General features: G+C 42.4%; 1 protein-coding gene across 1 annotated transcript in view; it reads left to right on the top strand.

The window, feature by feature from the left end:
- Positions 1–27,299, top strand: part of NEK10 (NIMA related kinase 10) — a 587,606-nt gene that overhangs the window by 371,075 nt on the left and 189,232 nt on the right. The window contains exons 27-28 of the mRNA XM_029587074.1: positions 10,366–10,522; positions 20,271–20,357. Of these exons, the coding sequence (XP_029442934.1) occupies positions 10,366–10,522; positions 20,271–20,357 (244 nt within the window). The remainder of the gene's footprint in view (positions 1–10,365; positions 10,523–20,270; positions 20,358–27,299) is intronic.

Below are 27,299 nucleotides of genomic sequence, written 5' to 3' on the forward strand. Positions count from 1 at the left end.
AGGCCCCATTCAAATCCAGGAGAACAGGCTCTGCATACCCTTGACTGTAAACGGGCTCTAGCATTCTACCTAGACCCACAGGGAAAGCACTCAATTGTTTCTCTCTTTCCACCCTAACAAGTTAGGGAAGCCTGTGGGTAAGAAGACTCTCTCCTCCTGGTTGGCGGACTGCATATCCTTTTGCTATCAGCAAGTGGGCATTCCATTTCAAGACCATATTAAAGCACACTCTGTGAGGGCCATGGCGAATTCAGTAGCACCCTACGATCAGTGCCATTTCCTGACATTTGCAGGGCTGCCACCTGGAGTTCTCTTCACACCTTTGCAGTCCACTATTGCTTGGACAAAGCCGGAAGACAAGATTCCATCTTCGGCCAGTCTGTCCTTCGTAACCTATTTACAACGTGATGTACCAACAACCTTCCAAATGCCTGTTAGGGTTCAGGATGCCCTCGGCCAAATTTTATCCCAACCCTAGTGTCTTGCACACCTGGGTACATTTGGTGCATTTCTCGGACACCCTCAGCTCGGTACTCACCCATATGTGAGGACTACCATCCTGCTTGTCCTGTGAGAAAACAAATGTTGCTTACCTGTAACAGGTGTTCTCACAGGACAGCAGGATGTTAGTACTCATGAAACACGCCCGCTGCCCCGCGGTGTTGGGTTCGTTATGTTTTCTTATTTTAATTTCGGCACTGCCTATAGCTTTTAAATAAGACTGAAGGGGGACACCTGCTGGCTGCAGGGTTAGTGCCATGCTGGGCATGCCCAGTAGGAGCCAGTCAAAGTTCTGGAAACTTTGACAAAAGTATTCCATGATTGGGCTCTACCCTGTGATATCACCCATATGTGAGGACTAACATTCTACTGTCCTGTGAGAACACCTGTTACAGGTAAGCAACATTTGCTTTTCCATTGTTGGTATACTATGAAGTGCTGTAAGGTATTAAATGGGCTGCATATGCAATAAGAATATTGACCTTTTATTTCACTCATATTAAAACATTGTTTAAATAAATGTGCAGCACTATGTCTAAGAATAAAAATAGAAACAGAATTCTCTATACCAGCGATTCTCAACCAGTGTGTTGCCAAGCACCGGCAGGTGTGTTATGGCTCGTGGTGTCCCACTGGCCCGGTTCTACTTCCCTTCTCCCTTTTTCCAGCACCCATGGGCCAATGGGAAGCCTCCTTTCTTCATGCCCCCACTGTTCAATGGGAAGCCACCTTCATTTTTCCTGCCCTCACGCAGGCCAATTGGAAGTTTCCTCCCTTCTACCTGCCAGTGAGAGTAGGAAGAAGGGAGGAAGCCTCTGATTGGCCAGTGAGGCAGGAAGAAGGGGCATCACATAGTCCAGGGGTGGGGTGGGAGGAATGGCAGTGTCGAACCACGACCAAGCAAGGCCGCCATGGGAGCTCATCCCTGTGCCGGTGAAGAGGAAACCTGACCCCGACCAAGCAAGGCTGCCACAGGAGCCCATCCCCATGGCAGTGAAAAAGAAGGCCCGTGGAGTAAAGCCATGGCAGAACTAGAGCCCATCTCTGCAGTGAAGGAAGAAGAAGTTTGGCGATAAGAGCTTGTGTGTGTGCGTGTGAATGGGCACCTGGGTGAGAGCTTTGTGTGTGTGTGAGTATGAATGGGTGCCTGGGTGAGAGCTGGTGAGTGTGGGTGTGAATAGGTGCCTGGGTGAGAGCTTCAGTGTGTGGGTATGAATGACTGCCTGGATGAGAGCTTAAGAGTGTGGGTGTGAATGGGTGCCTGGGTGAGAGCTGGTGTGAATGGGTGCGAGAGCATTTGTGTGTGTGTGAGAGAGAGAGACTGGTCAGGAAGATGACTAGAGTGTGTGAGAGAGAGTGATCAGGAAGATGACTAGAGTGTGTGTGTGAGACTGGTCAGGAAGATGACTGGTGGGCATGTGAGAGAGACTAAGACTGGTCATGAGGTCTAATTCGGGGTGTGAGTGACTGGTTGTGGGCACTAAGGAAGAGGACTTTGAGGGCAGAGCTTCAGCAGCCCTTGCTGCTTCTGGTGAGTGCTATTGGCCTGGAACGGAAAGGAGTAGGAGAGTTGCTGGAGAGGGTAAGTAAAGGTGGCTTTTTAAATTTATTTTTCTTGATTGACTGCCATTTTAATTATTGGGTATTATGCGATGTCTGCTGTTTTGTAATATTTTACTGATATTTGGACATGTTTTAATAATTTTTATGAGTTTTTAATTGTTGGATGTTATTCTGTTCAGCAGCTGTTTTGTAACATTTTTAGTATAGCTTTACAATTATTTCTGTGTGGGGCTCTAATTAATGTTTGTGGCCGGGTTTAATATTTGTAGTGTTGCCTTTTCATAAATAGGCTTGTTACTGATTGAGTGTGTTCCATAATCCTGGTATAACTTCGAGTGGGTTAGTTTGTGTGCATTATTGCAGATCCTGGGACTATGTTAGGTGCTGTATTTCTCTTTCCATTTCTCCAGGTTTGCACTTTATGTAGAGTGGCATTTTTTCATTTCCCATTCCAGTTTCTGTCTCCATATTTATAATTTGTGGTTTTTCAGTACTTGGTGAAAGTCAGTTCTGCGTGTGTGACAAAGGTGAGGTATTTTATTAGCATGTAGGCATTTATATCAATCTTATTTCTTGTGTTTTCTCAATAGGACATGCATTAGTGGTAAATTACTGTCTTTTCATAAGGAGGGGTATTGTGCCTGCCAGTAAAGGGAGTTTGTTTTGCTGTTACTGAGATTTTATCAGAACCAGAATATCTTTTTAGTATGGCGAGTTGTACAGGATAATACCCTAGATCTACTCTGCACTCATTGTTGGGGGTCGAGGGGGTTTGTGTGGATGTTTACATTTAGCCCCATGACAGTCACATTTCAGTGTGTCACTTATGTGAGAACCATCTGTCAGGTGTGCCCTGGCTGAAAAAAGGTTGAGAACCACTGCTCTATACTATTGAGTAAGATGCAGAGTTGAATGTATGTGTAAACCAACACTTTGGTATGTGTTTTGAGTCTCGTAAGTCAAGAGGGAAAGATATGAAACAGATAATTCTATCAAGCTACAATCTAAAAGGATAGGAAATCACTTGGAGCAAAAAGTAAAGCAATACATTTTAGGGGTAATTTTATAACAGCCTAATAAATGATCTGGAAAGGAATACGATGAGTGAGGTAATCAAATTTGCAGATGATACAAAATTATTCAGAGTAGTTAAATCACAAGCGGATTGTGATAAATTGCAGGAAGACCTTGTGAGACTGGAAAATTGGGCATCCAAATGGCAGATGAAATTTAATGTGGATAAGTGCAAGGTGATGCATATAAGGAAAAATAACCCATGTTATTGTTATACAATGTTAGGTTCTATATTAAGAGCTACCACCCAAGAAAGAGATCTAGGCTTCATACTGGATAACACATTGAAATCGTCGGTTCAGTGTGCTGCGGCAGTCAAAAAAGCAAACAGAATGTGGGGAATTATTAGAAAGGGAATGGCAAATAAAACAGAAAATGTCATAATGCCTCTGTAACACTCCATGGTGAGACCGCACCTTGAATACTGTATACAATTCTGGTCGCCGCATCTCAAAAAAGATATAGAGAAGGTACAGAGAAGTGCGATGATAAAGGGGATGGAACAGCTCCCCATGAGGAAAGACTAAAGAGGTTAGGACTTTTCAGCTTGGATGAGAGACGGCTCAGGGGGGATATGATAGAGGTGTTTAAAAATATGAGAGGTCTAGAACAGGTAAATTGTGAATCGGTTATTTACTCTTTCGATTAATAGAAGGACTAGGGGGCAATCCATGAAGTTAGCATGTGGCACATTTAAAACGAATTGGAGAAAGTTCTTTTTCACTCAATGTACAATTAAACTCTGGAATTTTTTGCCAGAGGATGTGGTTAGTGCAGTTAGTGTAGCTGTGCTTAAAAAAGGATTGGATAAGTTCTTGGAGGAGAAGTCCATTACCTGCTATTAATTAAGTTGACTTAGAAAATAGCCACTGCTATTACTAGCAACAGTAACATGGAATAGACTTAGTTTTTGGGTACTTGCCAGGTTCTTATGGCCTGGATTGGCCACTGTTGGAAACAAGATGCTGGGCTTGATGGACCCTTGGTCTGACCCAATATGGCATGTTCTTATATTCTTACATAAGAAATGTGGCAAATTTGCACTTAAATAAATTATATCCATTTTCAAAGCTATCTTACATGCATATGTTTGCTTTTAAAATTACTCCACCAAAACTACCAACACACAGTTATACCTGATAATTTATACGCAGAAAGTATTTGGGAAAATTTGGATTTTCAAGATATGTGCATAAAAGTGTACATGAAAGTCCAAACCCCTGCTCAACACCACCTTCAGGAATACCTCCATTCAGTCCAGTTTCACTTACGTGCATACAGGATATATGTACATATGTCTACACACATATCATGTGAGCAATTTTATAACCAGCTATTTCCAAAGATAAAGCACAATTTTACTGCAGAAATGCCTTTGAAAATTACTTTCTAAAGCAGGAAAAATAATTTGCTCTGTCACTTTTGGCTTAGATTACAGTAAATGAAGATTAGTTTCAAGTGATTTCTGTTTGGGGACTATTCTGATAATTAGTATGTATCATAAACAAAGAAAATTTAAGGCAAGTCCCCATTCTACCATATTTTGTGCTGTAAGGTTCCACTTAAACATTTTATTCAGTTCACGAGAAGTAGTAATGCTAAATTCTTTTATTGTTGTCCAGGTCATTATATCAGCCCCACTATCTGTGTTGGCTTAATATAAGGACCATAGTTCAATATCTATGAGAGAACCCTCTTTTCCTTCTATGGAGGGCCTAGTAGAAAGGGGATAACCCTAGTTATAGAGGCAACCTCTTTTCTGTAAAGATAAACATCCCTAATAAATACACTGACTATTGAGTACTGTGACCTGCTGCATATCAAGTCAGAGAATCCTCTACTATTACTGCTTATCATTTCTGTAGTGCTACTGGATGTATGCAGTGCTATACCAATACGCATATAAGGTCCCTGATCTATGGCATTTATAGTTTGATCAAGACTCACAGAGTAAATAAGAGCCTTCAAGAATTTTATTTATTATGGAAAAGTTGTTAAAACCAACAAGGTTATGATCAGAAGAGCCAAGGTTTAAGGTTTAAGATTTAAAAGCACCCTCAAAAGATGGGCTTGGATATGTTTAAAATCAGTAATATCATCATGACCTGTCTCGAACAGAAAATAATGTATTCTGAGATAAAATATGACTTGTGGAATATCACCTCATTTTGAAGCCTTATTACCTAACTCTTTCTCACCTACCCCATTTAGGAGGTCATATCGGAAAGTTTTTCAAAAGAAAGTTTTTTTTCATTGAAGAACATCATTTCATGCTTTTAGCAATAGCAAATCCCTGACTCTACCATGAAAAGTAAGGAAACACTTTTTAAACCTTAGACTACTTCACAGTCAGAACTGGTATCAGATATTGACTGAAGTTCGAGTAAATAGCAAATGTCCTGGCCCATGTTCTGGAGGATCAGTTAGTTGAGGTTGAGATGTTTTGCAAATAATTGCCTCTTAATCATATACAATAACTGGGTCTTCTGAATTATCAAGGAAGACTACAAAACAAAACTTAATTTGGAAACTCTTCTGCCATTGGAGAAGGTCCACTGGTTTCTCCTGTCTCTAGCTGCTGAGCTTTTAGAGAAAGTTTTTATACAGAATAAAATCAAAGTTTATTACTACCATATTTGGACTCTTTCAGGTTAATATTTAATGGGACGGTGGGCAGGAAAGTTAACCTGGTAAAGTTTCTTGGATAACTTTACCCAGATATTCAGTGGAACATAATTAGATAAGTATATACTGAATATACCTGATAAACGCTATCCAGATAAAGCTATCTGGTAGGATGTGCATTCATTTAAAATCAATGTATAAAATGCAATAATAAAGGCCAATTCATTTCATTCATGGGCTCCAAAAGGAATCAGTGTCACCCTAAATTAAACAAACTTTATTTGTTGCATTCATTTTAAATGAATGCATCGGGCCTAGGCCTGAGGCTGGAACCTCACCTAAGGTATAGGCCAAGGCCCAAAGCAGGGGCCATGGCCTATGCCCAAGCATGATGCTGGCGCCTCAGAGTAGGCCTAGACAAAGGCCTAAAGCCAGCCCTCACCTAGGACATAGGCCAAGGCTCAAAGCAGGAGTCACAGTCTAGGCCTGAGCATAAATCTTGGGTCTCGGCCTATGCCCAGGCCAATGCAGGAGCATCGGCTGAGGCCCCCCCCCCCCCGAGCAAATTTATCTGATCTGTTGGGTATCCACGGAAGTGACCAGGCCGGGTCCTGATGCCTAAGCTTCAGCCTAAGCTAAAGCCTGAACCCAGGCCCAACACCATACCTGGCCAGGATGCCAGGTCCTGACGCTAGAGCCTTGGCCCACACCCAGGCCCAACACCATGACCCAGCCTGGAAGTAGGGATCTGACATCAGGGCCTCAGCCCAGACTTATGCCCGAAGCTTGGACCTGTCTCTACACCTCCAGTACTTTGGAAAATTAATGTTGTTTTGGCTCAGCTTATGAAGCCTTTATTCAAACTGGAATCAACCAGTTCCTCACAAGGGAAGTGCTGTTTTTGGTAGCTGTTACATCTGCTCAGTGGAGCAGTGAATTACAAGAACTGGTGTCTTACTCACCATATTTCCAGTTTTTCCACAACAGAGTAGTCTTGCATAATCACCCCAAGTTTTTTCCAAAAGAAGTGTCACCTTTTCATATCTTCTGATCTTCTTTACAAGGTCTCATGAACATAAAGGCTAAAATACTCTTCATTTTTTAGATCATAAGGGAACCCTGGCCTACTATTTGAGAAGGACCCAGCATCATCATCAACCTGTTACTATCTGTTGATCGCAATAGACAGGGAGTAGCAGTTGACAAGAGAAACAACTCTGTCAAATTGACTAGTAGATGGGATTACACACTGTTTTGCACTGGCTTACAAATTACAGATTCTGTAAGGCTCATCAAATGAGAGCCATGGCAGCTTCAGTGGCTCACCTCAGTACCACTTATATTGAAGACATCTGCAAATCTGCATTTTGGTTGTCTCATATCCCACTGCTGTCTGGAGATATCAAGAGCTGACAATAGTTTTGGTCAAGCAGTTTTGTGCAGCCTGTTCACCTAGTAGTCTGCTCTCTCAGTGGTAGGGCCAGGTTGCTTTTTCAGTTTTCATTCTATTATGCAATCCTCAGCTTGGATTCCCCACATGTCATGGATAAATAATTCATGCTATTCATTGTTAAGAGAGGATATCTAGCAGTAAGATGGGTGGAAATACAGAGTTCATGGAAAGGCTTGGCTGAATAGCCAGGTTTTGATTCTTTTTTCAAAAGGAAGAGTAACAGATTTAAATAAATACATAAATAGGGGATATTGTTCTATATATTGGGTGCAAAGTAGGGATGTGCATTCGTTTCATACGTTTCCCATTACATGTCAATTAGATATGCATTCGTTTCATATGTTTCATACGTTTCATATTACGTGTTTGTATAGAAAACGGATGAAACAAATGCACATCCCTAGTGCAAAGCAACTTAATGCACAAAGCCTTGTGCAAACTAGCCTTGTTTTAGCTAGTGAAAGGGCAGGTAAAATGACTTGTTGAGAGGCCTGAAGTTCTCTTGTTGGGGTGTATGTTGGCAGGAGATGAGATAAGTATGCTGATGCTGTTTAATTAATTAATTTTAATGCAATACAAATAGTAGTTAGTAAGAGGGATGGAAGGATGAAAAGGAGTGGAGGAACCTGAGCTTGGAAAATGGAAGGCTTCAGGGCAGTGGACTTTAGGAGATCAAAGAGTCTGGAATGATTGTAGAAGTTTGGAATGATTGTGGACATTGATATTATTTTGGAAAATTGCTGTTGGTTTGACTGTACTTTGTACATTTTTATGTTTCTGTTCTGAAATTACATGTTTTATTTTGTACATTGTTTAGGCCCCTAGTGTTAAGCGATAAATATATTTTAGAAAATGAAAAAGAAAGGAGATTAAATGATAGAGACCAAGAGGTGAGAAGAATGGATGAAAGCTTATGAGGGAGCCAGAGAAGGAAGATGGAGGGCCAATAAGAGTAAAAATTGGCAAGTGGAGTGCTGTGAGTGGGAAAGATGAAGATGTCAGAGATGATGAGAAGGAGAAGGGAGTGGGAGGATTGAGAAGGAGGAGTGAATCTAGAGATGGAGAGATGGAAGGGTAAGTGATCAAGAGGGCGGTATTAGGAAGTAATGATGGAGGCAGAGAAATGGAGAAGATTGAAATGAAACACAGAGAGAGATGTTGGAAAGGTAGATGGACTATAAGATGAAGGCAGGAGATCCAGAAAAAGGATATAGAAGAAGACAGAATGGAAGAAAGCATAGAAGAGCTAATAAAGGCAGTTAGCATAGCTGGATTTAAAAAATGGTTTGGACAAGTTCCTGGAGAGGAAGTCAATAAACTGTTATTAACCAAGTAGACTTACGAAATAGCTAGTACTTTTCACTACATGACAGCAGCATGGGATCTATTTTCTGTCTAGCTACTTGCCAGGTATTTGTAACCTGGATTGGCCACTGTTGGAAACATGATGCTGGACTTGATGGATCTTCTGTCTGACCTATCATGGCAAATTCTTATGTTCTTAGACAAAGTATATGATAAGCAAAATAACACCCTGAGCAGCAAAGTTAGAAAAATACATTTTAGTTTAATTATTAGCATATATATTGACATCATTAAGCGATAAAAATTCTAACAAGAGACGTTAACTTGTAAATTGCAGTCTCTGCTAGCTGCATTGTACAAATCAACTCCTTTTCATCGCTTATAAGGACTAGAATTATGTAATGATGTCAATTTTACAATGAATTGAATGTTTCTGTAACACAACTTCCCCAAACCCATTTCCCGAAAACTCACCTCGAATCAAAGTGCCCCCTTACTATGGTACATATATTGAGTGTCAGGCTGAGCCCTATATAGCAGTTTTCTCTCTCTTTCTCATAAAGACTGCAGACATATGCATATACTTTATTTATTTATTTATTTATTTATTTATTTATTTAGACATTTTATAATCCATTGTTCCATGTTAAGATCACAACGGTTTACAAAAATAACATTCATAGCTAAAAATCTGCAAACAATAATGGGTTAGAGAGGTAATATTCATAAACAGGCATTAGCAACTATCAAATGAAATGTTCAAATACCTATTAACTAAAGATCTAGGACATAAGACTTGAAGTACAGAAATAACTTAAAATAACACATTTCACATATTAGTCAGTACATTGAGTTTTTACAATCTATCATTAAATGTATTCCTCATGCATCAATTAGTATCTCTTGTCCTTCTTGTTATTGTAGATCTCTACATTCTGAAGTTTATAAGTTAGGTTATATGCATTTTTGAATAGATATTTTTATAGCTCACATTTACATCTCTTTCTATCTGGTATCAAGCACTAGGGATGTGAATCGGGCTTTGGATGATTGAAAATATCGTCGATATTTTCAAAATCGACAGAAATCGGGGGCTCCCACAAAACGATAGGAAAATCCCACGATATTGATTGTGGGGGTTCTCTTATCATTTTGGGGGAGGGCAGGAAAAACGGCACACAAAATAACCCCTAAACCCACCCCGACCCTTTAAAACTAATCCCTTTGCTTCCCTCACCCTCCTGACCCCCCAAAAAACATTTTATAGGTACCTGGTGGTCCAGTGGGGGTCCCAGGAGTGATCTCCCGCTCCCGGGCCATCGGTTGCCACTAATAAAAATGGCGCCAATGGCCCTTTGCCCTTACCATGTGACAGGGTATCCGTGCCATTGGCCGGCCCCTGTCACATGGTAGGAGCACTGGATGGCCCACGCCATTTTTAAGATGGCGCCGGCTATCTAGTGCTCTCTCCATGTGACAGGGGCCGGCCAATGACACATCTGTCACATGGTAAGGGCAAAGGCCATCGGCGCCATTTTTATTAGTGGCAGCCGACGGCCCAAGAGGGTCGGGATGGGTTTTTTGTTTATCGGCTCGGGCGCAGCCGATAAATAAAACCACGATTGGGCCCGATGAAAAAAAACCCACATGTGAATCGGAACCGGAATCCAAACCGATTCCGATACCGATTCACATCTCTACTGTATGATTTTGGTAAATACATCAGCTATTTGAAAATGTCCACCAGAAACTGCCTTGATACCTTTTTATTAATCAAAGTACATTGTGTGTGTTTATTTTCCTTATGTGGAATCTGATGATTTTTTGCTCTTGGTCTATTTTAGGAACTTTATGGGAAGTCTAGCCTGAGCTACAGCTCTGGAGCAGCCAGTTTCCAAAGTGGATTTGCAGAAAGCACCAATCTTTCAATAGGACAATTCCAATCAGACACTGGTGAAGGCGGATGTGAGGAAAGTCTTTATGACATTCATTTTTCTAAAGGTAATCATTTACAGAAAATAATCATTTTATAGTTGTGAAGTATTTATTTTCTAAATAAATATTTGTTTATTTTTCCCTTCTCACTATTTTTTTATTCCACATTTTTATTTCCGACAAGCCGACAAGCCTACCCTGATTAAGTACACCGACTTCTGCAAGTATCTTGCCTACGCCTTGTATATTCCTGTAAATAGTCCATTGCAGTTTTTATTTATTGCTTTAATTCCTCCACCTCCTGCTCTTTGTATACTCCTCCTTGTTCGCCCTCCCTGTTCATTATAATTTCTTCCTTTAAAGTTACATTGTAAACCGGTATGATGTATGCATACTAATACCGGTATATAAAAGTTTTTAAATAAAAATAAAATAAATAAAATAAATTTTTCTGTTTTGGCTTTCCAATGTTTATTTCAGGCCATACTCTGATGTGATGACTTATGCAGCGTTTTACTTATCTTAGAACTCACATTGGCTGCTTTGTTTTTATAATTAGCCTGATTTCACACAACAATGTGATGATAAGTAGGTAGAAATATGTTTGGGGGGGAAGTGACGTCACCCCATTGAATGGCTGCCTAGGGCGCTCGCTTCCAAACCCGAACCTACTATCCACTGCCTAGTGTGAGCAACGATTCACCTGAGAAGCACCATCTGATATAATCTGGCTGGAGAAAGCGTCCTGATGTCGGTGAGGAAGAAAACAGTTGATTTAAAACAATTTTTCTTTGAAAATATCCCACCAAGGCCTGCTGAGGGTCTGCCGATAGAGAGGATGGGTAGGGAAGATGGCGGCCGTGAGGATCAGATACCGGATAGAGGAGATTCCCTGATATCGTCACCGACCACTGCCGAATTATTACTTTCACGAGGCGATTTTCAAGCTTGGTTTGGGGACTTCAAAGCGGACATGGGGTCGCTGAAAGAAGAAATTATATTAATGGTTTTGGACTTACGAAGGGATCATGAAGAGCTGGGAGGCCATGTGAGTGCGGCAGAACAACGGGTTAGCGAAATAGAAGATCATCAAGACGCGCTACAAAGAGAAGTGAAGCAATTACAGGAGGACAACTCGACCCTCCGGGATTGGCTGAACGATTTGGAAAATCATTCAAGGAGGGGTAATTTGATATTCTGTGGGGTCCCGGAGGAATCCGTATATGCAGACTGTAACGTGGTCATCAAGGATATTTGTAATCTCCTTCTGTACAACAACGATCCACCAGAAGGAAGTAAGGAGCCCATCTTGGAGATAGCACACTGTGCATTAGCGAAATCACGCGGCTGTCAGCCAAGGGATATCGTGGTTTGTTTTCACTCATACCAAGTGAAGGAGAAAGTGCTGGCTTGCGTTCATAAAAGGAAAGAAATTGTGTGGCAGGGGTACAATATTGAAGTATTCCAGGATTTATCTTTTCAGACCATTAAAAAAAACGAGAATTTAAAGAGATCATGAGTACCCTCCAACATGGAGACATTAGATATCGGTGGCTTTTCCCCTTCGGATTGGCATTTACAATTAAAGGAGTATCCTCCAGAGTTAAAATTATCGAGGAGGCACAATCAATTTTATCAGCTGTGGGCCTAGAGGCACCAAAGGGACCGCTCCCCACATCACTGGACCACTCAGATCCGAAGTGTGCGCACCAGTGATGGCAAAGAATACAGTCGGGCGGCAAACGGCTGTGACGGAACTCCGGGGGATCGGCGTCCTCAAAAGACACTAACGGCTGACCAAAGAAGAACTTGGAAGTAGTTTTTCTCCAGTTCTAATATTTTCCTGGTGATTCATGGACAGATGAAGTACACCTAGTTTTGTATATGATAGTGCAACTTATTGGTTACTTCAGAGATAGCTGTATGGCAGTGGTATTTTTTTTCCTGTTATTTTATAATGATCTAGAATTATGGTGGGTAGGGGATGGGTTCCTGGGAGCATTTGGGAGTGACCATCCCTCTTATCAGTGTTATGAGGGGTGGGGGAGGGGAGGGGGGGGAGGCAGAATGAACCACCTTGTGGGTTAGTATTGGGAAGGTACAGTAGCAGAAGGCTAATTTCTGCTGGAGGGGTGATAATACATATAGTTGGTTGGGGGGTTGTTACCTGGGGCTGTCGCATTTTACATGTATAAATAGATGGAGAGTTTAAAAATCATTTCTTGGAATGTGAAAGGCTTAGATACCTATGTAAAATGGAAAAAAATTATTGATGGATGCTTCTTCCCTACATGCAGATATTATTTTATGTCAGGAAACTCATCTCAGGAAAAGACATGAACGCTTGCTGATGTCTTCACAATTTCCCTGTCAATGTTTTGCATCAGCCAATAAGGGGTGGGTATTTTATTTGCTAAAGCACTGGTAGTAGATGTGCTCTCTATTATCTGAGATGTTAACAGGAGCTATATTCTGGTAGGGAATCAGTTATTCACTATAGGTAATGTCTATTGCCCAAACACAGGACAAGGACAATTTTTGGATACCTGTTCCGGAGTAATGGAACATTGGGTAGAAGGCTCTATAATCTTAGGTGGCAACTTTAATTTGACACGATACCCTTTCCTAGACCACAGTGGGCAGGGGAGTGCATAGCCAAAGTCCATAGGGTGAGTCTTAAATCTATGATGACCACTTTGATATGACCGCCGGCTGCGGCAGTCCACGACCAGGGCCGACTGTCATGGCTGCTGGCCGCGGCAGTCTGCGGCCGCGACCTAATACTTACCCACGGCGTCGGGTCTCTGCAGAGGCTCCTGCAGGTGCAGGGAGCCTCCGACAGCGTTTTCCGCGCGGCCTGGGCTGCTGCTTGGCCGGCCACGGGACTCTGATCCATGCTGTGACTCCGCCCCTTCTCAGCTACACTAGGGCTGCGCGCGGGGATGAAGACAGGATTTAAAGGGGCCATGACAGGAAGTGTCGTGGCTCCCTTCTGAAGCACTTCCTCCAGGTTTTTGTATTTAAAGGCAAGGTCTGCTCCTCAGACCTTGCCTTGGTATTGAGGTCTGTGCTCTGTTCCAGTATTTGGTGTTCCTGGTTCCGTGCTTCGTCCCGCTTCTGCTTCTCCCGGCTGGATTGACTCTTGGACCCCTGACTTCGGACTGGTGGTGGTGTATTCTGGTATCGACTTGGACTGGCTCTGGACCCTTCTCCTTCTCAGCTCCTGGATCGGCTTCGGACCATTCTCCCGTCTGCTTCTGGACTGGCTTTCGACCCTTCTCTGGACTTCGACCCTTGGACTGGATTAGGACTACTCTTCTGCTATACTCCCGGACTTCTCACGACCTGCTGGAGGCGCCAGCCGTCTGGAACCCACGACCTGCAGGAGGCGTCTGCAACCAGACCATCTTCATTCTTCAGGGAGTCGCCTAAGTCCCAGCGGCCGTGTCCCTACAGGCTCCTCCTGGGGGGATCACGAGCTTCCAGGGTGAAGTCGTCCTCTCAACATCTTCAGCAGGCCTCGCCATCTGACGGTGGAGACCGACGAGGGTTTTCTTTCTTCTCGGCAGTGCAGACTCTACCTCAGAACAAGGGTCCACTCTCCGGTTCCTAACACACTTGGGGCCTTATCGATATTTGGCGGTTTCTACACCCCACAGAAAGGAACTATACATTTTTCTCAAAGGCGCATAACATATATTCACGCATCGATTTTATGCTAGTGGATAAGTGGTTGGTTAATAACATACAGCTTACGAATATTGAGCCAATAATGCGGTTGGACCACGCCGCGGTCTGGATTAAACTTCGGAAAACTTCTATCCAGGGCCCTAAGGGGCATTGGAGACTAAACGAAAGCATTTTAGAAGACACTAAGCTTTGCATGAAATTGCGTGAAGTGATGGGTCATTATATGGAGGAAAATGATACAGGGGAGGTGTCCAAAGGTACAATCTGTGAATGTTTTAAAACAGTGGCCAGGGGACATCTGATAGCCCAAGCTTCGTTTGTCAAAAAAGACAGAGACAAGAGACGGCAAGAACGTCTGCAAAGGATTGGGAAAGTAGAACTCCGTCATAAAAGGAATTTAGATTTGGCTCTGGGGAGGGAATTGGACAATTTATGTAGGGAATTGCATGATATAGACACAAAGACAATTGCCTTCAATCTAGATAAATTATGTCAAGAACATTTCGAAGGAGATAATAAAGCGAGTCGGTTATGGTGAGATCCTTAAAAGGTAGGGTTCTGCAGAATCAGATCTTAAAGATTAAAGATAGACAGGGCAAGATGGTTACAGACAATGTGTTGATTCATCTCGATTCTCTCAATTTTACCAGGAGTTATATCAAGCCAGACAGAACATCACACAAACTAACACAGCTGACTATCTTAAAGGGGTTAGGTTCCCAAAAATTGATGAACGGAATGCAAGTAGTTTAAACAAAAACATTTCCATTGAGGAAGTAGTGGCAGCGATCAAGGAATTGAAAATGGGCAAATCTCCGGGATTGGACGGCTTCACAGCCGGGTTTTATAAAAAGTTGGTCACCGAAGTAGCTCCGCCATTAGCTGCAGTGTTTAATGATCTCCTTGATGGGGGCATAATAGCCCAGGAGGCTAACAGGGCTGGGATTACGGTATTCCCGAAACTGGGGAGAGATGCCACCCTTTGCGGATCTTACAGACCCATCTCACTCCTAAACTTAGATTTAAAACTGTTAGCAAAAATACTAGCAAAAAGATTAAGTAGACTGATGGTCCAAATGATTCATCCAGGTCAAACAGGGTTTATCCCAGGTAGGTTAGCCGCTGATAATGTTAGGTGAGTGGTTAATCTGTTGTGGTGGTCCAGAGAATCTCAAACCCCTTTAGAGCTGCTCACAATCGATGCTGAAAAAGCCTTTGATCTGATCCATTAGGATTTTCTTTTTACAGTGTTACAAAGATTTGGAGTGGGGGAGAATTTCCTTACCTGGATCAGAAAATTATACTTGATACCCAGCGCCTATATCAAGGTGAACGGGGGCTACTCACCAACATTTCCCATAGGTCGGGGTACTAGGCAGGGGTGTCCCCTCTCCCCGTTGCTGTTCGCCCTGTATCTAGAGCCTCTAGCAATCAAACTCCGCCAAAAGGTAGAAGTTAAAGGACTGTGGGTGGGTGAAGAGGAGTATAAATTGTCCATGTTCGCGGATGACGTGTTATTCACGGTAGCGAACTCTCTTGATTCCTTACCGTTTCTCATGGCTGTATTGGAGCTATTCAGTAAGGTGTCTGGCTATTAATTAAATGTTGAAAAATCTGAGTTTTTGAACATTAATTTACCTAGTAAACAGATGACAGCTATTAGAGGCAAATTCCCTTTTAAAGTTGCGACTGCTGGGGTGAAATATCTGGGTGTGATGGTAGGGGACAAACTAGAAGATCTTTATAAACTTAATTTTGCGAAAGTTTAATTTAATTTAAAATTTAAAAAACTTTTTCTATACCGTCGTTTAGAAGAGCACCATCACAACGGTTTACAGTTAGGCACAAATATGTTTGTTTTGGTTTCTAAATTATCCAAAAAGTGCCAGTATTATTCGGTTACATAGTTCAATAATATACTCTAAATGGGGAATGGGTGTGGTTACCATTTATGATTGTTAGCGTAATCATATGTTTATACTGTCTTTCAAATAAAATACTTAAATATGAGAAAAAAATAATAAAAATAAGCAACTCTGCATTTTATACTGGTGACTTTCAGCTGTTTTTGTGTTGTTATTCAGCTACCTTACTGTGAAATGCTTTTTTGAAGAGCCATGTTTTTAAGCCTTTTTTTAAGAGTTTTAAATCTTTTATTAGTCTTAATTCCAGGGGTAATGTGTTCCATAGTAAAGGTCCTGCCAAAGATAGTGCTCTTTCTCTGACTTGGGTCAACTTTGCTGTTTTGACTGAGGGTATGGTTAGTAGAGCTCTATTGGCTGATCTGAGACTTCTTTGAGGGACATGTAATCGTAGTGCGGTGTTTAGCCAGTCAGCCTGTTCGTCATTTATTAGTTTATGCACTGTGCATAGTGTTTTAAATTGTACTCTTTGTTCTATTGGGAGCCAGTATAAATCTGCAAGTGTCTGGGTGATATGATCTCTTCTGCCTTTACCAGTAAGTATTCTGGCAGCCAAGTTCTGTAATATTTGCAGTGGTCTGATAGTAGTATATGGCAATCCTAGGAAAAGTGTTTACAGTAGTCCGTGCTGGCAAATATTAATGTTTGTAGTATTGTACGAAAGTGTTCCTGATTTAATAAGGGTTTTAGTCTTCTAAGGACCATTAGTTTGGCGTAGCCTTCTCTTGCTTTTATTGATATGTGTTGTTTAAGGCTCAATTCTGTGTCTATAGTTACTCCTAGGTTTCTCGCTTTATCAGTTAGCTCAACTGATTTGCCATTTTTAGTTCTGATGGGATTTTGAATTCTTTCAATGTTTTTTCGTTCAAGATGTATAAATTCTGTTTTTTCGATGTTGATTACTAGTTCCATTTGGTTTAATAGTTGTTTTATTATGTCTAGGTATAACATTGCAAAATTCAGTGTTTTTTCAATTGTTTCTTCAACTGGTAGAATTAACTGAATGTCGTCAGCATATATGTAGTGTATGATACCTAGCCCCGCTAGCAGGTGGCAGAGGGGGAGCATGTAAATGTTAAATAGCGTCGCCAAGAGTGCTGAACCCTGGGGGACTCCTGTCTTTAGTTTGATTTTGTCTGATATTGTGTTTTTTATCTGTACCTGATAAGATCTATTGTTCAGATAGGATGTGAACCATTCAATTGTTTTGTTTTGTAATCCAATTTCTTCCAGTCTTTTCAATAGTATGTCATGGTTTACCGTGTCAAATGCTGCTGACAGATCTAGCAGTATCATAATGTAGTGTTTTCCACTGTCAAATCCACGAAGTATGTTATCTGTTATTGATATATGCTTGTTCTTTCTGAATTGATTGTAAACCGAGGTGATGTTTGAAACGTTCCGCGGTATATAAAAAACATTTAAATAAAATAAATAAATAAATAAATAAATAAATAAATAAATAAATAGTAATGTTTCAATGCTATAGTGTTTCCTGAAGCCATGTTGTGATGGGAAGAGTATGTTATTGTTGTCTAGATGTTCGGTTAGTTGCTTTTGTACTGCTTTTTCTATTAATTTTGCGATCATGAGCAAGTTTGAAACAGGTCTATAGTTACTTAAAACGGTTGGGTCACTGTTTTTCTTTTTCAAGATCGGTTTTATTATTGCATTTTTAAGTGAGTCTGGCATGACTCCTTCATTGAGTGATAAGTTAATTATTTTGGCTAATGTGCATGAGGATATTTCAGCTAGTTTTTTTACATTTGTAGTAGGAATGGTGTCGATTTTATGTGGTGCAGGATTCAGTTTTTTTTATCATGCCTTCAACTTCGGTTTGTGATACCTCGTCAAATGTGGAGAATTGTGTCACATCTCTTTTTTGCATCTTGATTTCCTGTTTTGTTAGGTCCGGGGGACCATCCAGAAAGATTTACAAATCTGGGAAAGGCTACCTCTATCGTGGTTGGGGAGGATCAATGTTGTGAAAATGAACATTTTACCAAAGTTGAACCATCTATTTCAGACCCTTCCCATTATAATTACTGATGACAGGCTTACTCAATGGCAACGCAAACTGTTTCATTATATCTGGAGAAGGAGGCCTCCGAGGGTGAGCAAGGAGATTATGATGCATCCTAGAAAGCAAGGGGGGATGGGGGTCCCATGTCTTCAAAAATATTATTTGGGGGCACAGTTAAGGGCCGTTATAAATTGGCATCTTAATGGCCTGGACAAACGTTGGGTGGGGTTGGAAGCGGCATTGATAGGGGTCTCCTCCTTACACCCTTTAGTTTGGCTCCCAAAAAACAATCGCAATCAGCCGAAGGTGATGCCTCCTACGTTAGTTCTCACTTTCTGACTCTGGGATAAATGGAAGCACATTCTGGTAGGCCAGAGGACTTATTTTTATAGTACCCCAATTTTCTTCAATACGAGTTTTATACCAGGTTGCACTAAAACGGTGGAGCAGCGCTGGGCTAGTAAGGGATGCTTGCGGCTAGGGCAAGTCTGGCGGGGGACTCATGTAAAAAACTTTGAGGAGGTTGCGGTGGAATTTCACTTTCCTACTTCAGATGCTTTTTTTTAAATCTTCAATTGGGGCAATATACTTCTAGGTCGGAAGTGAAAGTGGATTTACTCAAAGGCAAAACTTTGTTTGAAGGGCTATGTGAGAAAGCACGTTTTGTTACTAAAATAATTTCCACAATATATAACATGCTTTTCTTAAGGTCTCCTCCACCAGCCCATGTACAAGCCTGGGAAAAGAATATAGGAAGACATTTTACTGATAGGGATTGGGAGACCTGTTATGTCAGTATTAAGAAGAGTTCCATCTCGGCATGAATAATTGAACAGGGCTATAAATTATTGTACAGATGGCATTTCCCACCCACTAAACTTGCTAAATTCACCAAATCTATGACTGGAAAATGCTGGAGGGGCTGTAGCATTGCTGGTACATATTTTCATATGTGGTGGGAGTGTCCTGAGGTAGCGAAATTTTGGGGGGAAGTGAAACATCTCATTGAGATTATGATTGAGTCCAGTATAACTTTGGATCCCACATTGGTGTTCCTGCTGATCCCTTCCATGGATACCAGAGTCCAGTTGCCCTTTGTGGGACAGCAAGTGGTGATAGTAGCAAGTTAGCCTACTCTTGGAAGGCTCCCCAGACTCCATCACTGCAAAAAGTGACCCAGAGAATGCAGAAAATCTATGATTTAAACCGATTAACAGCGATCCGCCATGGATGGATATCCAAATTTGAAAACTGGTGGCTTCCATACGTGCAATGGATATCACATAATGTGCCTTCAGAGGGGGTAGTTATAGGAACAGTAACCTTAACGAACAACTTATAAATATCTACCTAAATACAAGATTTACCTACAAGCAATACTTACCTAAATGAAAAGTTACTCTAGAATGCAGGAGGGGGGAGGGGGAAAGGGGTAGGGGATGGGTTATAGCATCATTAAAATATTGGACAATTGCGGTTGTGTTCACCAGGCTCGACCTGTTTGTTATAAGAATCACTCAAGAATGCTGTCTGGATTTTGTATTCAATATTTTATTGTATTCTATTTCATTCCGGTACCAGAGTTATTCCTGCTGTATGGATATATGGTTCAAAGCTATGTTGTGAACATTTATATTCTGTATTGGTATACTGTCTAATAAAAATTGTTAATGACAAAAAAAAAAAGAAATATGTTTGGAGGATGACAGTTCTTTAATTTAGTTTATTCTATTTGGAATTAATCTGTATGCATGGTTTTCATCAAGGGGGCAATTTTCAGACTGTCCACATTGAGACAGAGATGTTGCCTACTTTTCACCCGTGGTCATTGCATCAGTTTCCAATGCAAAATTAGGCACAGAATTTAGCTTTGAGCCTTGCCACTACAAAGTGCATGCTTCACTTGTGCCTGCTTTCTCTGCGGAAAAGTACAAATGAAGATGTGAAAATGTAGTTTAAGCATGCACTTTTCCTCCCCTGACTTAAGCTCTCCCTTAGAAACATCTCTCAATGTGACTGAAACTACAGGCATTATTCTACAACACGCAGACTTTTAGCTGCATTGAGGGAGGACAGCTTTCAGCTGATTAATGCTAGGTATAGCATACTTTACCCATGAAAGTCACTTTGAAAATTGTCTTGTCTGTGTCAATGAACCTTTTATTTTCTTTTTATCCAGAGGTCTGTTCTGAGCTAGATGATGAATTGGATATATCAGACAGTGCTAATAATTCCAACTCATGTCATTTGAAAGAATGTGCATTTGGTAAGTTCATTTATTTAACTTATTTTCTATTGCATTTTTATGTTTTCCTATAATTCGCAATGCAATTCCCCAGTTGCAAATATCACATATGACATATATACAAGTGGTTTGTTGTATATCTTCATCATCATCATCTTTATTTATCTGATACCTTCCCATTTAAATATCCAAGGTGACTTTCAACAAAATAAAATCAGAAATAACAAATAAAAAATTGCAAAAAAAATAATCAACAATAAGAACTGAGCATTCTCGTACAACATTCAACAAAAATATTACTTTTATAAACAGATCTCATTCTGCACTAGCCTGAAAAGACAGCCACATTTTAAGTTTTGGTTTAAAAAGTTGTAAATCTGAAATAAAATGGAGTTCTTAGAAAGTGTGTTCCTGAGAACTGGAGCATGACAAAAGAAGGCATGCTGTTAAGTCCTAGTCAGCCATGCCATGTTTGTTGTAAGAACTTCCAGGAAAACTCTCAGATCCAGATTTCAAAGAGCTGGGTTATCGCTCATAAAATGATCACTCAGATAACTCAGGGCCTCATTTAAGCATTTTTCCCATAGGCACAGAATGGGAGAAAAGCCTTAGTAAATCAGGTCCTCAGTGCTCAATTATTTAAAGACCTAAACACCAAGACCTATTCAAAATAGCATAGGTAGCCAATGAAGGCTTTTTATACACTGGCAGGACATATCCCTTCAATCAGTTGTGTAGCTGAATTCTGTATCAATTGAAATGCATAGATCTAGTAGTACACCATTCCAGTAGTCAATACAAGATATTATTAATGAATTGATCACTGATTTCTTGATGAATAATACAGAGATGAAGTCTCTGTATTATTCTCAAAATGCCATTTAAACCGTTGCACAGTTTAGAAACATGTATTGTCACTGAGAGCTAATCATCAAAGAACACTCCCAAACTTCCTATATGAAGTTTACAGAATAGCAAGGCACCCTCTAATTTGAAGAGCAAAGTCTGGTATCCTACCTAAGCACCTCCATTTTGAATGGATTTAATATAAATTTATTAGACAATATACATGAGTAGATTAAATCTTTGCCTTTGTTGGTCCATTGATCTTTTCCCACAGTGTTCCATCTGGCAGCAAGATGGCTCTGAAGTCCCTCCTGCAGACAGGACTAGTGCTAGCTTTTTTGCTTCCCTATGTGAGTAATTACTGTGCTGCTTCCCCCCCCCCCCCCCCCCCCCCATTTAGTCAGTCTCTCTCCTGGGCCCACAAAAAAACCCAAAAAAACTTTCTCCAGCAATCAAAACTTTACAAATTGACACCCCCACTTCCCCTGCTCTTCACCACCTTCCCTAGAACCTTAGACAAACCGTATAGCTTTGCTCACAGATACACACATATATACCTACCCCTGGCCCTCCCCACACACAGAGTAAAGAATTATGTATTTATGTTACATTTTACATGAAAAAGAACAAAGTACAGTGTTCTGAGTTAAAAAATATCTATTTATTTATTTATTTATTTGTACTTTTTTTATACCGACTTTCATGATACAATCATATCAAATCGGTTTACATGGAACGGGGATTAACAACAATAACTAAGAGGATGCCAGATGCAAAAGTTACAATGAACAGGGGTAATGGAACTAGGAAGGAGAAGAAACCAGAGGTGGAGTTGAAACTCGATTACTATAACAAAATAAAAGCATTGTTCAAGATAGCATGCCCTAAGCAGGCTGATTTAGTATGTGATCTGTGGCATTGTTGATGCCGGCCTAGGTTGGGTGAAAGGCTTGTTGAAACAACCAGGTTTTAAGTTTTTTCCTGAAAGTCAACAGACAAGGTTCCTGACTTTATATTATATTTACAGGTTTTGCTATCATGCAAAATTCCTGCAAAAAAGACACTTGGAACTCATATGGTATTAAGCCTATTGTAACGTGGATGTAACCCTCAGAAAATCCTAAAACATTAATACACCTCTTATTAGGAGAATACGTCAACCTCAGTCACACATGCAGAACGCAAGCAAACCCTCATCAAATACAGAATAGAGTAACCATAAAGTATAAATAAAAACATACATGCAAAAACTGAATCAGAAAACAAAACAAGCCAGACTCTTTGGGGTAGATTTTTTTAAAAAGTGCGATCGCGTACTTTTGTTGGTGCAGCAGGCGCCAACAAAAGTACGCTGGATTTTATAAGATACTCGCATAGCCGCGTGTATCTTATAAAATCCTGGATCGGCGTGCGCAAGGCTGCCGATTTTGGGCAGCCTGCGCGCGCCAAGCTGCGCAGCCTGCCTCCGTTCCCTCCGAGGCCGCTCCGTCCTGGGGCTCTGCGCGCGCCGGCGGCCTATGCAAAATAGGCGCGCCGGCGCGCAAAGGCCCTGCTTGTGTAAATCCGGGCAGATTTACGCGAGCAGAGCATTTAAAATCTGCCTGTTTATGTATAGTATCACTGGAAAAACAGAATCATCATCATTCCTCAAACATCAAACAAAATTAACAAATATAATACATATATAATCATAATAGTTGAAATATACTAAAAAACATATTTCAAAAGCAGTTGACAAATAGAAGAGTGAATAATGAAAAACTCATATACAATTAATTTTTAAATGTTCTGAACACCAATAAAATATTTCAAAGCATCAGACAATAACATTCAAAAAAGTAAACAAAGGATAAAAAAATTCACACTCTCCATACCTGGGAACCTTTGATTTCAGTTACCCTTAAATTGTCAGATTTTCATGGACTAGTGGGAGTGGGGGGCACAAACTTTCTCTCTTTCAAATGTCTATATATATTTTTATACCTCTATCTATCTATCTATATTAGGGATATGAATCGTGTGCCCAATCGTCTTAACGATCGAAATCGTCTGGCAGGAGAAGAAAATCGAAATTCCCCCGATTTATCGTGAAAAATCATTTTTTTTGGTTAGTGCGAATGATACAATTTGACACTTTTCAGGGCAGTTAAGGTCAGTTTAGGAATGAATATGTATTCCTATTGGCTGCCCTCTTATTTATTGATGTTACCAAGGTTCCCACTGACAATATATGGGGGATGGGAAATGGAAACGGTTGGTAGCTTGACAAAAAAAGTAATGTGATCAGTCAATGTGACTAGAACTTGTGCCCTATCCCTGATACCGGGAGTGTTGTGATCTTCCTGCACGCAGTGCCCTCTCCCTGATACCGGGAGTATTGTGATCTTCCTGCACGCAGTGCCCTATCCCTGATACCGGGAGTGTTGTGATCTTCCTGCACGCAGTGCCCTATCCCTGATACCGGGAGTGTTGTGATCTTCCTGTACACCGTGCCCTATCCCGGTTACCAGGGGTGTTGTGATCTTCCTGCACGCAGTGCCCTATCCCTGATACCGGGAGTGTTGTGATCTTCCTGCATGCAGTGCCCTATCCCTGATACCGGGGGTGTTGTGATCTTCCTGCACGCAGTGCCCTATCCCTGATACCGGGAGTGTTGTGATCTTCCTAAACTGACCTTAACTGCCCTGAAAAGTGTCAAATTGTATCATTTTCTTTTAGTGTGCACTAACAATGGTAAGAGCCATGGCAACGTCAGTAGCGCATTATCATTCAGTACGGTTGCTGAGATCTGTAAAGCTGCAACATGGAGCTCTCTTCACACATTTGCAGCACATTACTGCTTGGACAAGGAAGGATGTCAAGACTCTGCTTTTGGCCATTCTGTCTTGAAGAACTTATTTCCAGTATAATCCCAACTCCTTCCACATCCATCTGCCGTGATTTTCAGGCTGCCTCATTTTTACCAACAGTGCACCAGTTGTTGTGCCTGTTGCACAAGTTGTATGCTGTTAGTCTAAACAAATATGAGACAGTCTGTAGCTTGCTAATCACCCACATGTGAGGATTACCGTCCTGCTTGTCCTGGGAGAAAGCAGAGTTGCTTACCTGTAATAGGTGTTCTCCCAGGACAGCAGGATGTAGTCCTCATGAAATCCACCCACCACCCCGCGGAGTTGGGTCCGCAACTGTTTCATTATTTTATTTTTTCGCTCGCAACTTTTGGTACAAATGAGACTGAAGGGAGACCCCCTGTGGCTACAGGGATTATGGCATGTGGGGCATGCTCAGTGTGCCAGTCAAACATTCTAAAAACTTTGACATACCATCTGGTCCAGGTGATTTGCTACTCTTTATTTGTCAATCTGGCTTACTGCATCTTCCGGGTTCACAATGATTTGGTTCAGTTCATCTGACTCATCACCCTTGAATACCTTTTCCAGAACTGGTATCTCCCCAACATCCTCTTTAGTGAACATGGAAGCAAAGAATTAATTTAGTCTTTCTGCAATGGCCTTTAACCCCTCAGTCATCTAATGGTCCAACCAACTCCCTCACAGGTTTCTTGCTTCAGATATATTTTAAAAAGTTTTTATTATGAATTTTTGCCTCCACGGGCCAACTTCATTTCAAATTCTCTCTTCACCTGTTTTATCAGTGTTTTACACTTACCTTGACAATGCTTATACTTTTACATATTTTCTTCAGATGGATCCTTCTTCCAATTTTTGAAGGATGTTTTTGTGGCTAAAATAGCCTCTTTCACCTCACCTTTTAACCACGCCGGTAATCATTTTGCCTTCCTTCCACCTCGCTTAATGCATGGAATACATTTGGACTGTACATCTAGGATTATATTTTTAAACAATGTCCATGCCTGTTGAACACTTTTAACCTTTGCAGCTGCACCTTTCAGTTTTTTTCTAACTATTTTTCTCATTTTATTAAAGTTTCCCTTTTGAAAATTTAGAGTTAGAGCTGTAGATTTACTTATTGTCCCCCTTATTAGTTTAAATTTGATCATGTTATGATCACTATTGCCAAGTGGCCCCACCACCATTATGTTACGATCCTGCCTGCGAGGAGCGCGGGCAGGCCCTCACCTTCACGCGGCTAGTCGAGCCGCCGATGCTGCTGCCGCGGCCTCTCCGAGGTGTCCGGCCTCCTCCCCGGCTGCCTTCTCCTCCGTGCAGTGGGGCCGACCCACCGTGAGCTCTACCTCGCGGCCGGGAACCCCGCTGTCCTTCCGGGCTCTCCCCGACGTGCCTCTGCCTTCCCGGGGTCCTCAGCCAGCAGGGAGGGCATCCCTGCCGGTGCCTGTGCTGCAGCCCGGGTCCCCGCCCGGCAGATAGGCCGTCCCTGCCGGTGCCTGCAGCCTACTCAGCCCCTGCAGCCAGCCTTACCTTCTCTCCTGCTTCTGACGTCGCGGCTGGAAGCCACTCCAGCAGCCTGCCACTTCTCTAGCTTCAGGGCAGGGCTGCCCCCATGCTTGCCTGGCTTCCATGGGTCCTCCACGTGGCCGAGGACGCCACCAGCTTCCAGCACCAGCTCTCCAGTCTCCTAGGACGCGAGCGCGCGCCTCTCTGCTCCTCTTCAAGTGTCAGCCAGGTGTGGCCCCCTGCTGACCCCTCCCTGGGCGTTGTCCACTTCAGCGCTACTAAAGGGCTCAGCGTTCAGTCTGTCTTTGCCTTCGCAAGGAGTTGGTCACTCCTGAGATCCTCGTTCCAGGAGCTGCCTGTGTTCCAGCCTTCTGCAAGGTCCAGTGTTCCATGTTCTCTGTTGGAGTTCCTTGTCCAGTTCTGATGTTTCCAGTTGTTCCAGTCCTGATGTTTGCTTGTTCCTGTTCCTGCCTTGAGGTCTGATTTCTAATCCGGTATCCATGGACCAGCCCAGATAATACACGCCTTGTACCTTGATCCTGAAACTCGCCTGAAAGCTAAGTACCTTGCTCTTGAATCTCTTGAAAGCTAGCACCTTGATCCTGTGTCTTCCAATGTCCTGGTACCTCGCGGCAAGCCACGCCGTGGTCCGTGACCAGCCCTCGGGGCGGGCTGATTAGGGCCATCTGTGATGCAAGCCATGTACCTCGTTTCTAACTCTCTGAGAAGTCCTTGTTCCTGACCCTGTTACCTGCCTTGGCTGCCGGTGTGTAGCAATCCTACCTTGGCTGCCGGTGTGCAGCAATCCTGCTTTGGCTGCCGGTGTGCAGCAACCTGCTTCTTCCCTGTTGCCTTGATGTTGGTGCCTGATCCAGTTCCTAATCCAGTCCCAGATGTTCTGCCCTTTGTCTTCGTCTGGCTCCTGAGCCTTCTGGCCTGTTGGGCCCTGGAGTGGCCAACAGGTGGGATTCGTCCCTGTGCTTTGGAGCTTCCCTTCCTGCCAGCCGACGGGGCTTCGGATGTCAGTATCCCAGCATCGGAGTTTGCTTCACCTGGATCTCTCCTTCATTCTCCTGTTCTCAGCGTGGTCCATGACCTGCCCTCCAAGGCAGTGTTGGGGATGCGTGGGACAGGGTGGCCCTTGACTCAGTCCCAGGAGTGGTCTGAGCGGGGTGCCCTGAGGGACAGTGCCCATGTCTTCCTTCAGCCCTTGTTCTTGAGTCTACATCTGCACCTTCAGAATCTCGTTTCTGAACCTACCTCTGCATCTTCAGTACCTTGCCTCTGAATCTACCTCTGCACCTTCAGTACCTCGCTTCTGAGTCTACCTCTGCACTCCCAGTACCTTGCTTCTGAGTCTACGTTAGCACGCCCAGTATCTTGTCTCTGAGTCTTCGTCTGCACTTCCAGTACCTTGCTTCTGAGTCTACGTCTGCACTCCCAGTACCCTGCTTCTGAGTCTACGTCTGCACTTCCAGTACCCCGCTTCTGAGTCTCGTCTGAATCTATGTTCCAGTCTTCGCTGTCCTGGCCTCCATCCGGCCTGCCGCTTCGTGCCGTACCCTGCAGCAGGTCTGAAAGGGCTGGGATCGGTCGGAGGACTGTTCACAAGACCAACATTGCGTTGTTGGGTCTTCCGAAGCGTGCAGGTCCGGAGGAGGGCCTGTCGCCTGATCATCACTCCAGTCTTGCTTCCGTCCTACCCATGCTCGGGCATGCCACGCCTCCCGCAGCCCTCTTC

This window comes from Rhinatrema bivittatum, chromosome 2, assembly GCF_901001135.1.
Source record: "Rhinatrema bivittatum chromosome 2, aRhiBiv1.1, whole genome shotgun sequence".
Classification (NCBI taxonomy): domain Eukaryota; kingdom Metazoa; phylum Chordata; class Amphibia; order Gymnophiona; family Rhinatrematidae; genus Rhinatrema; species Rhinatrema bivittatum.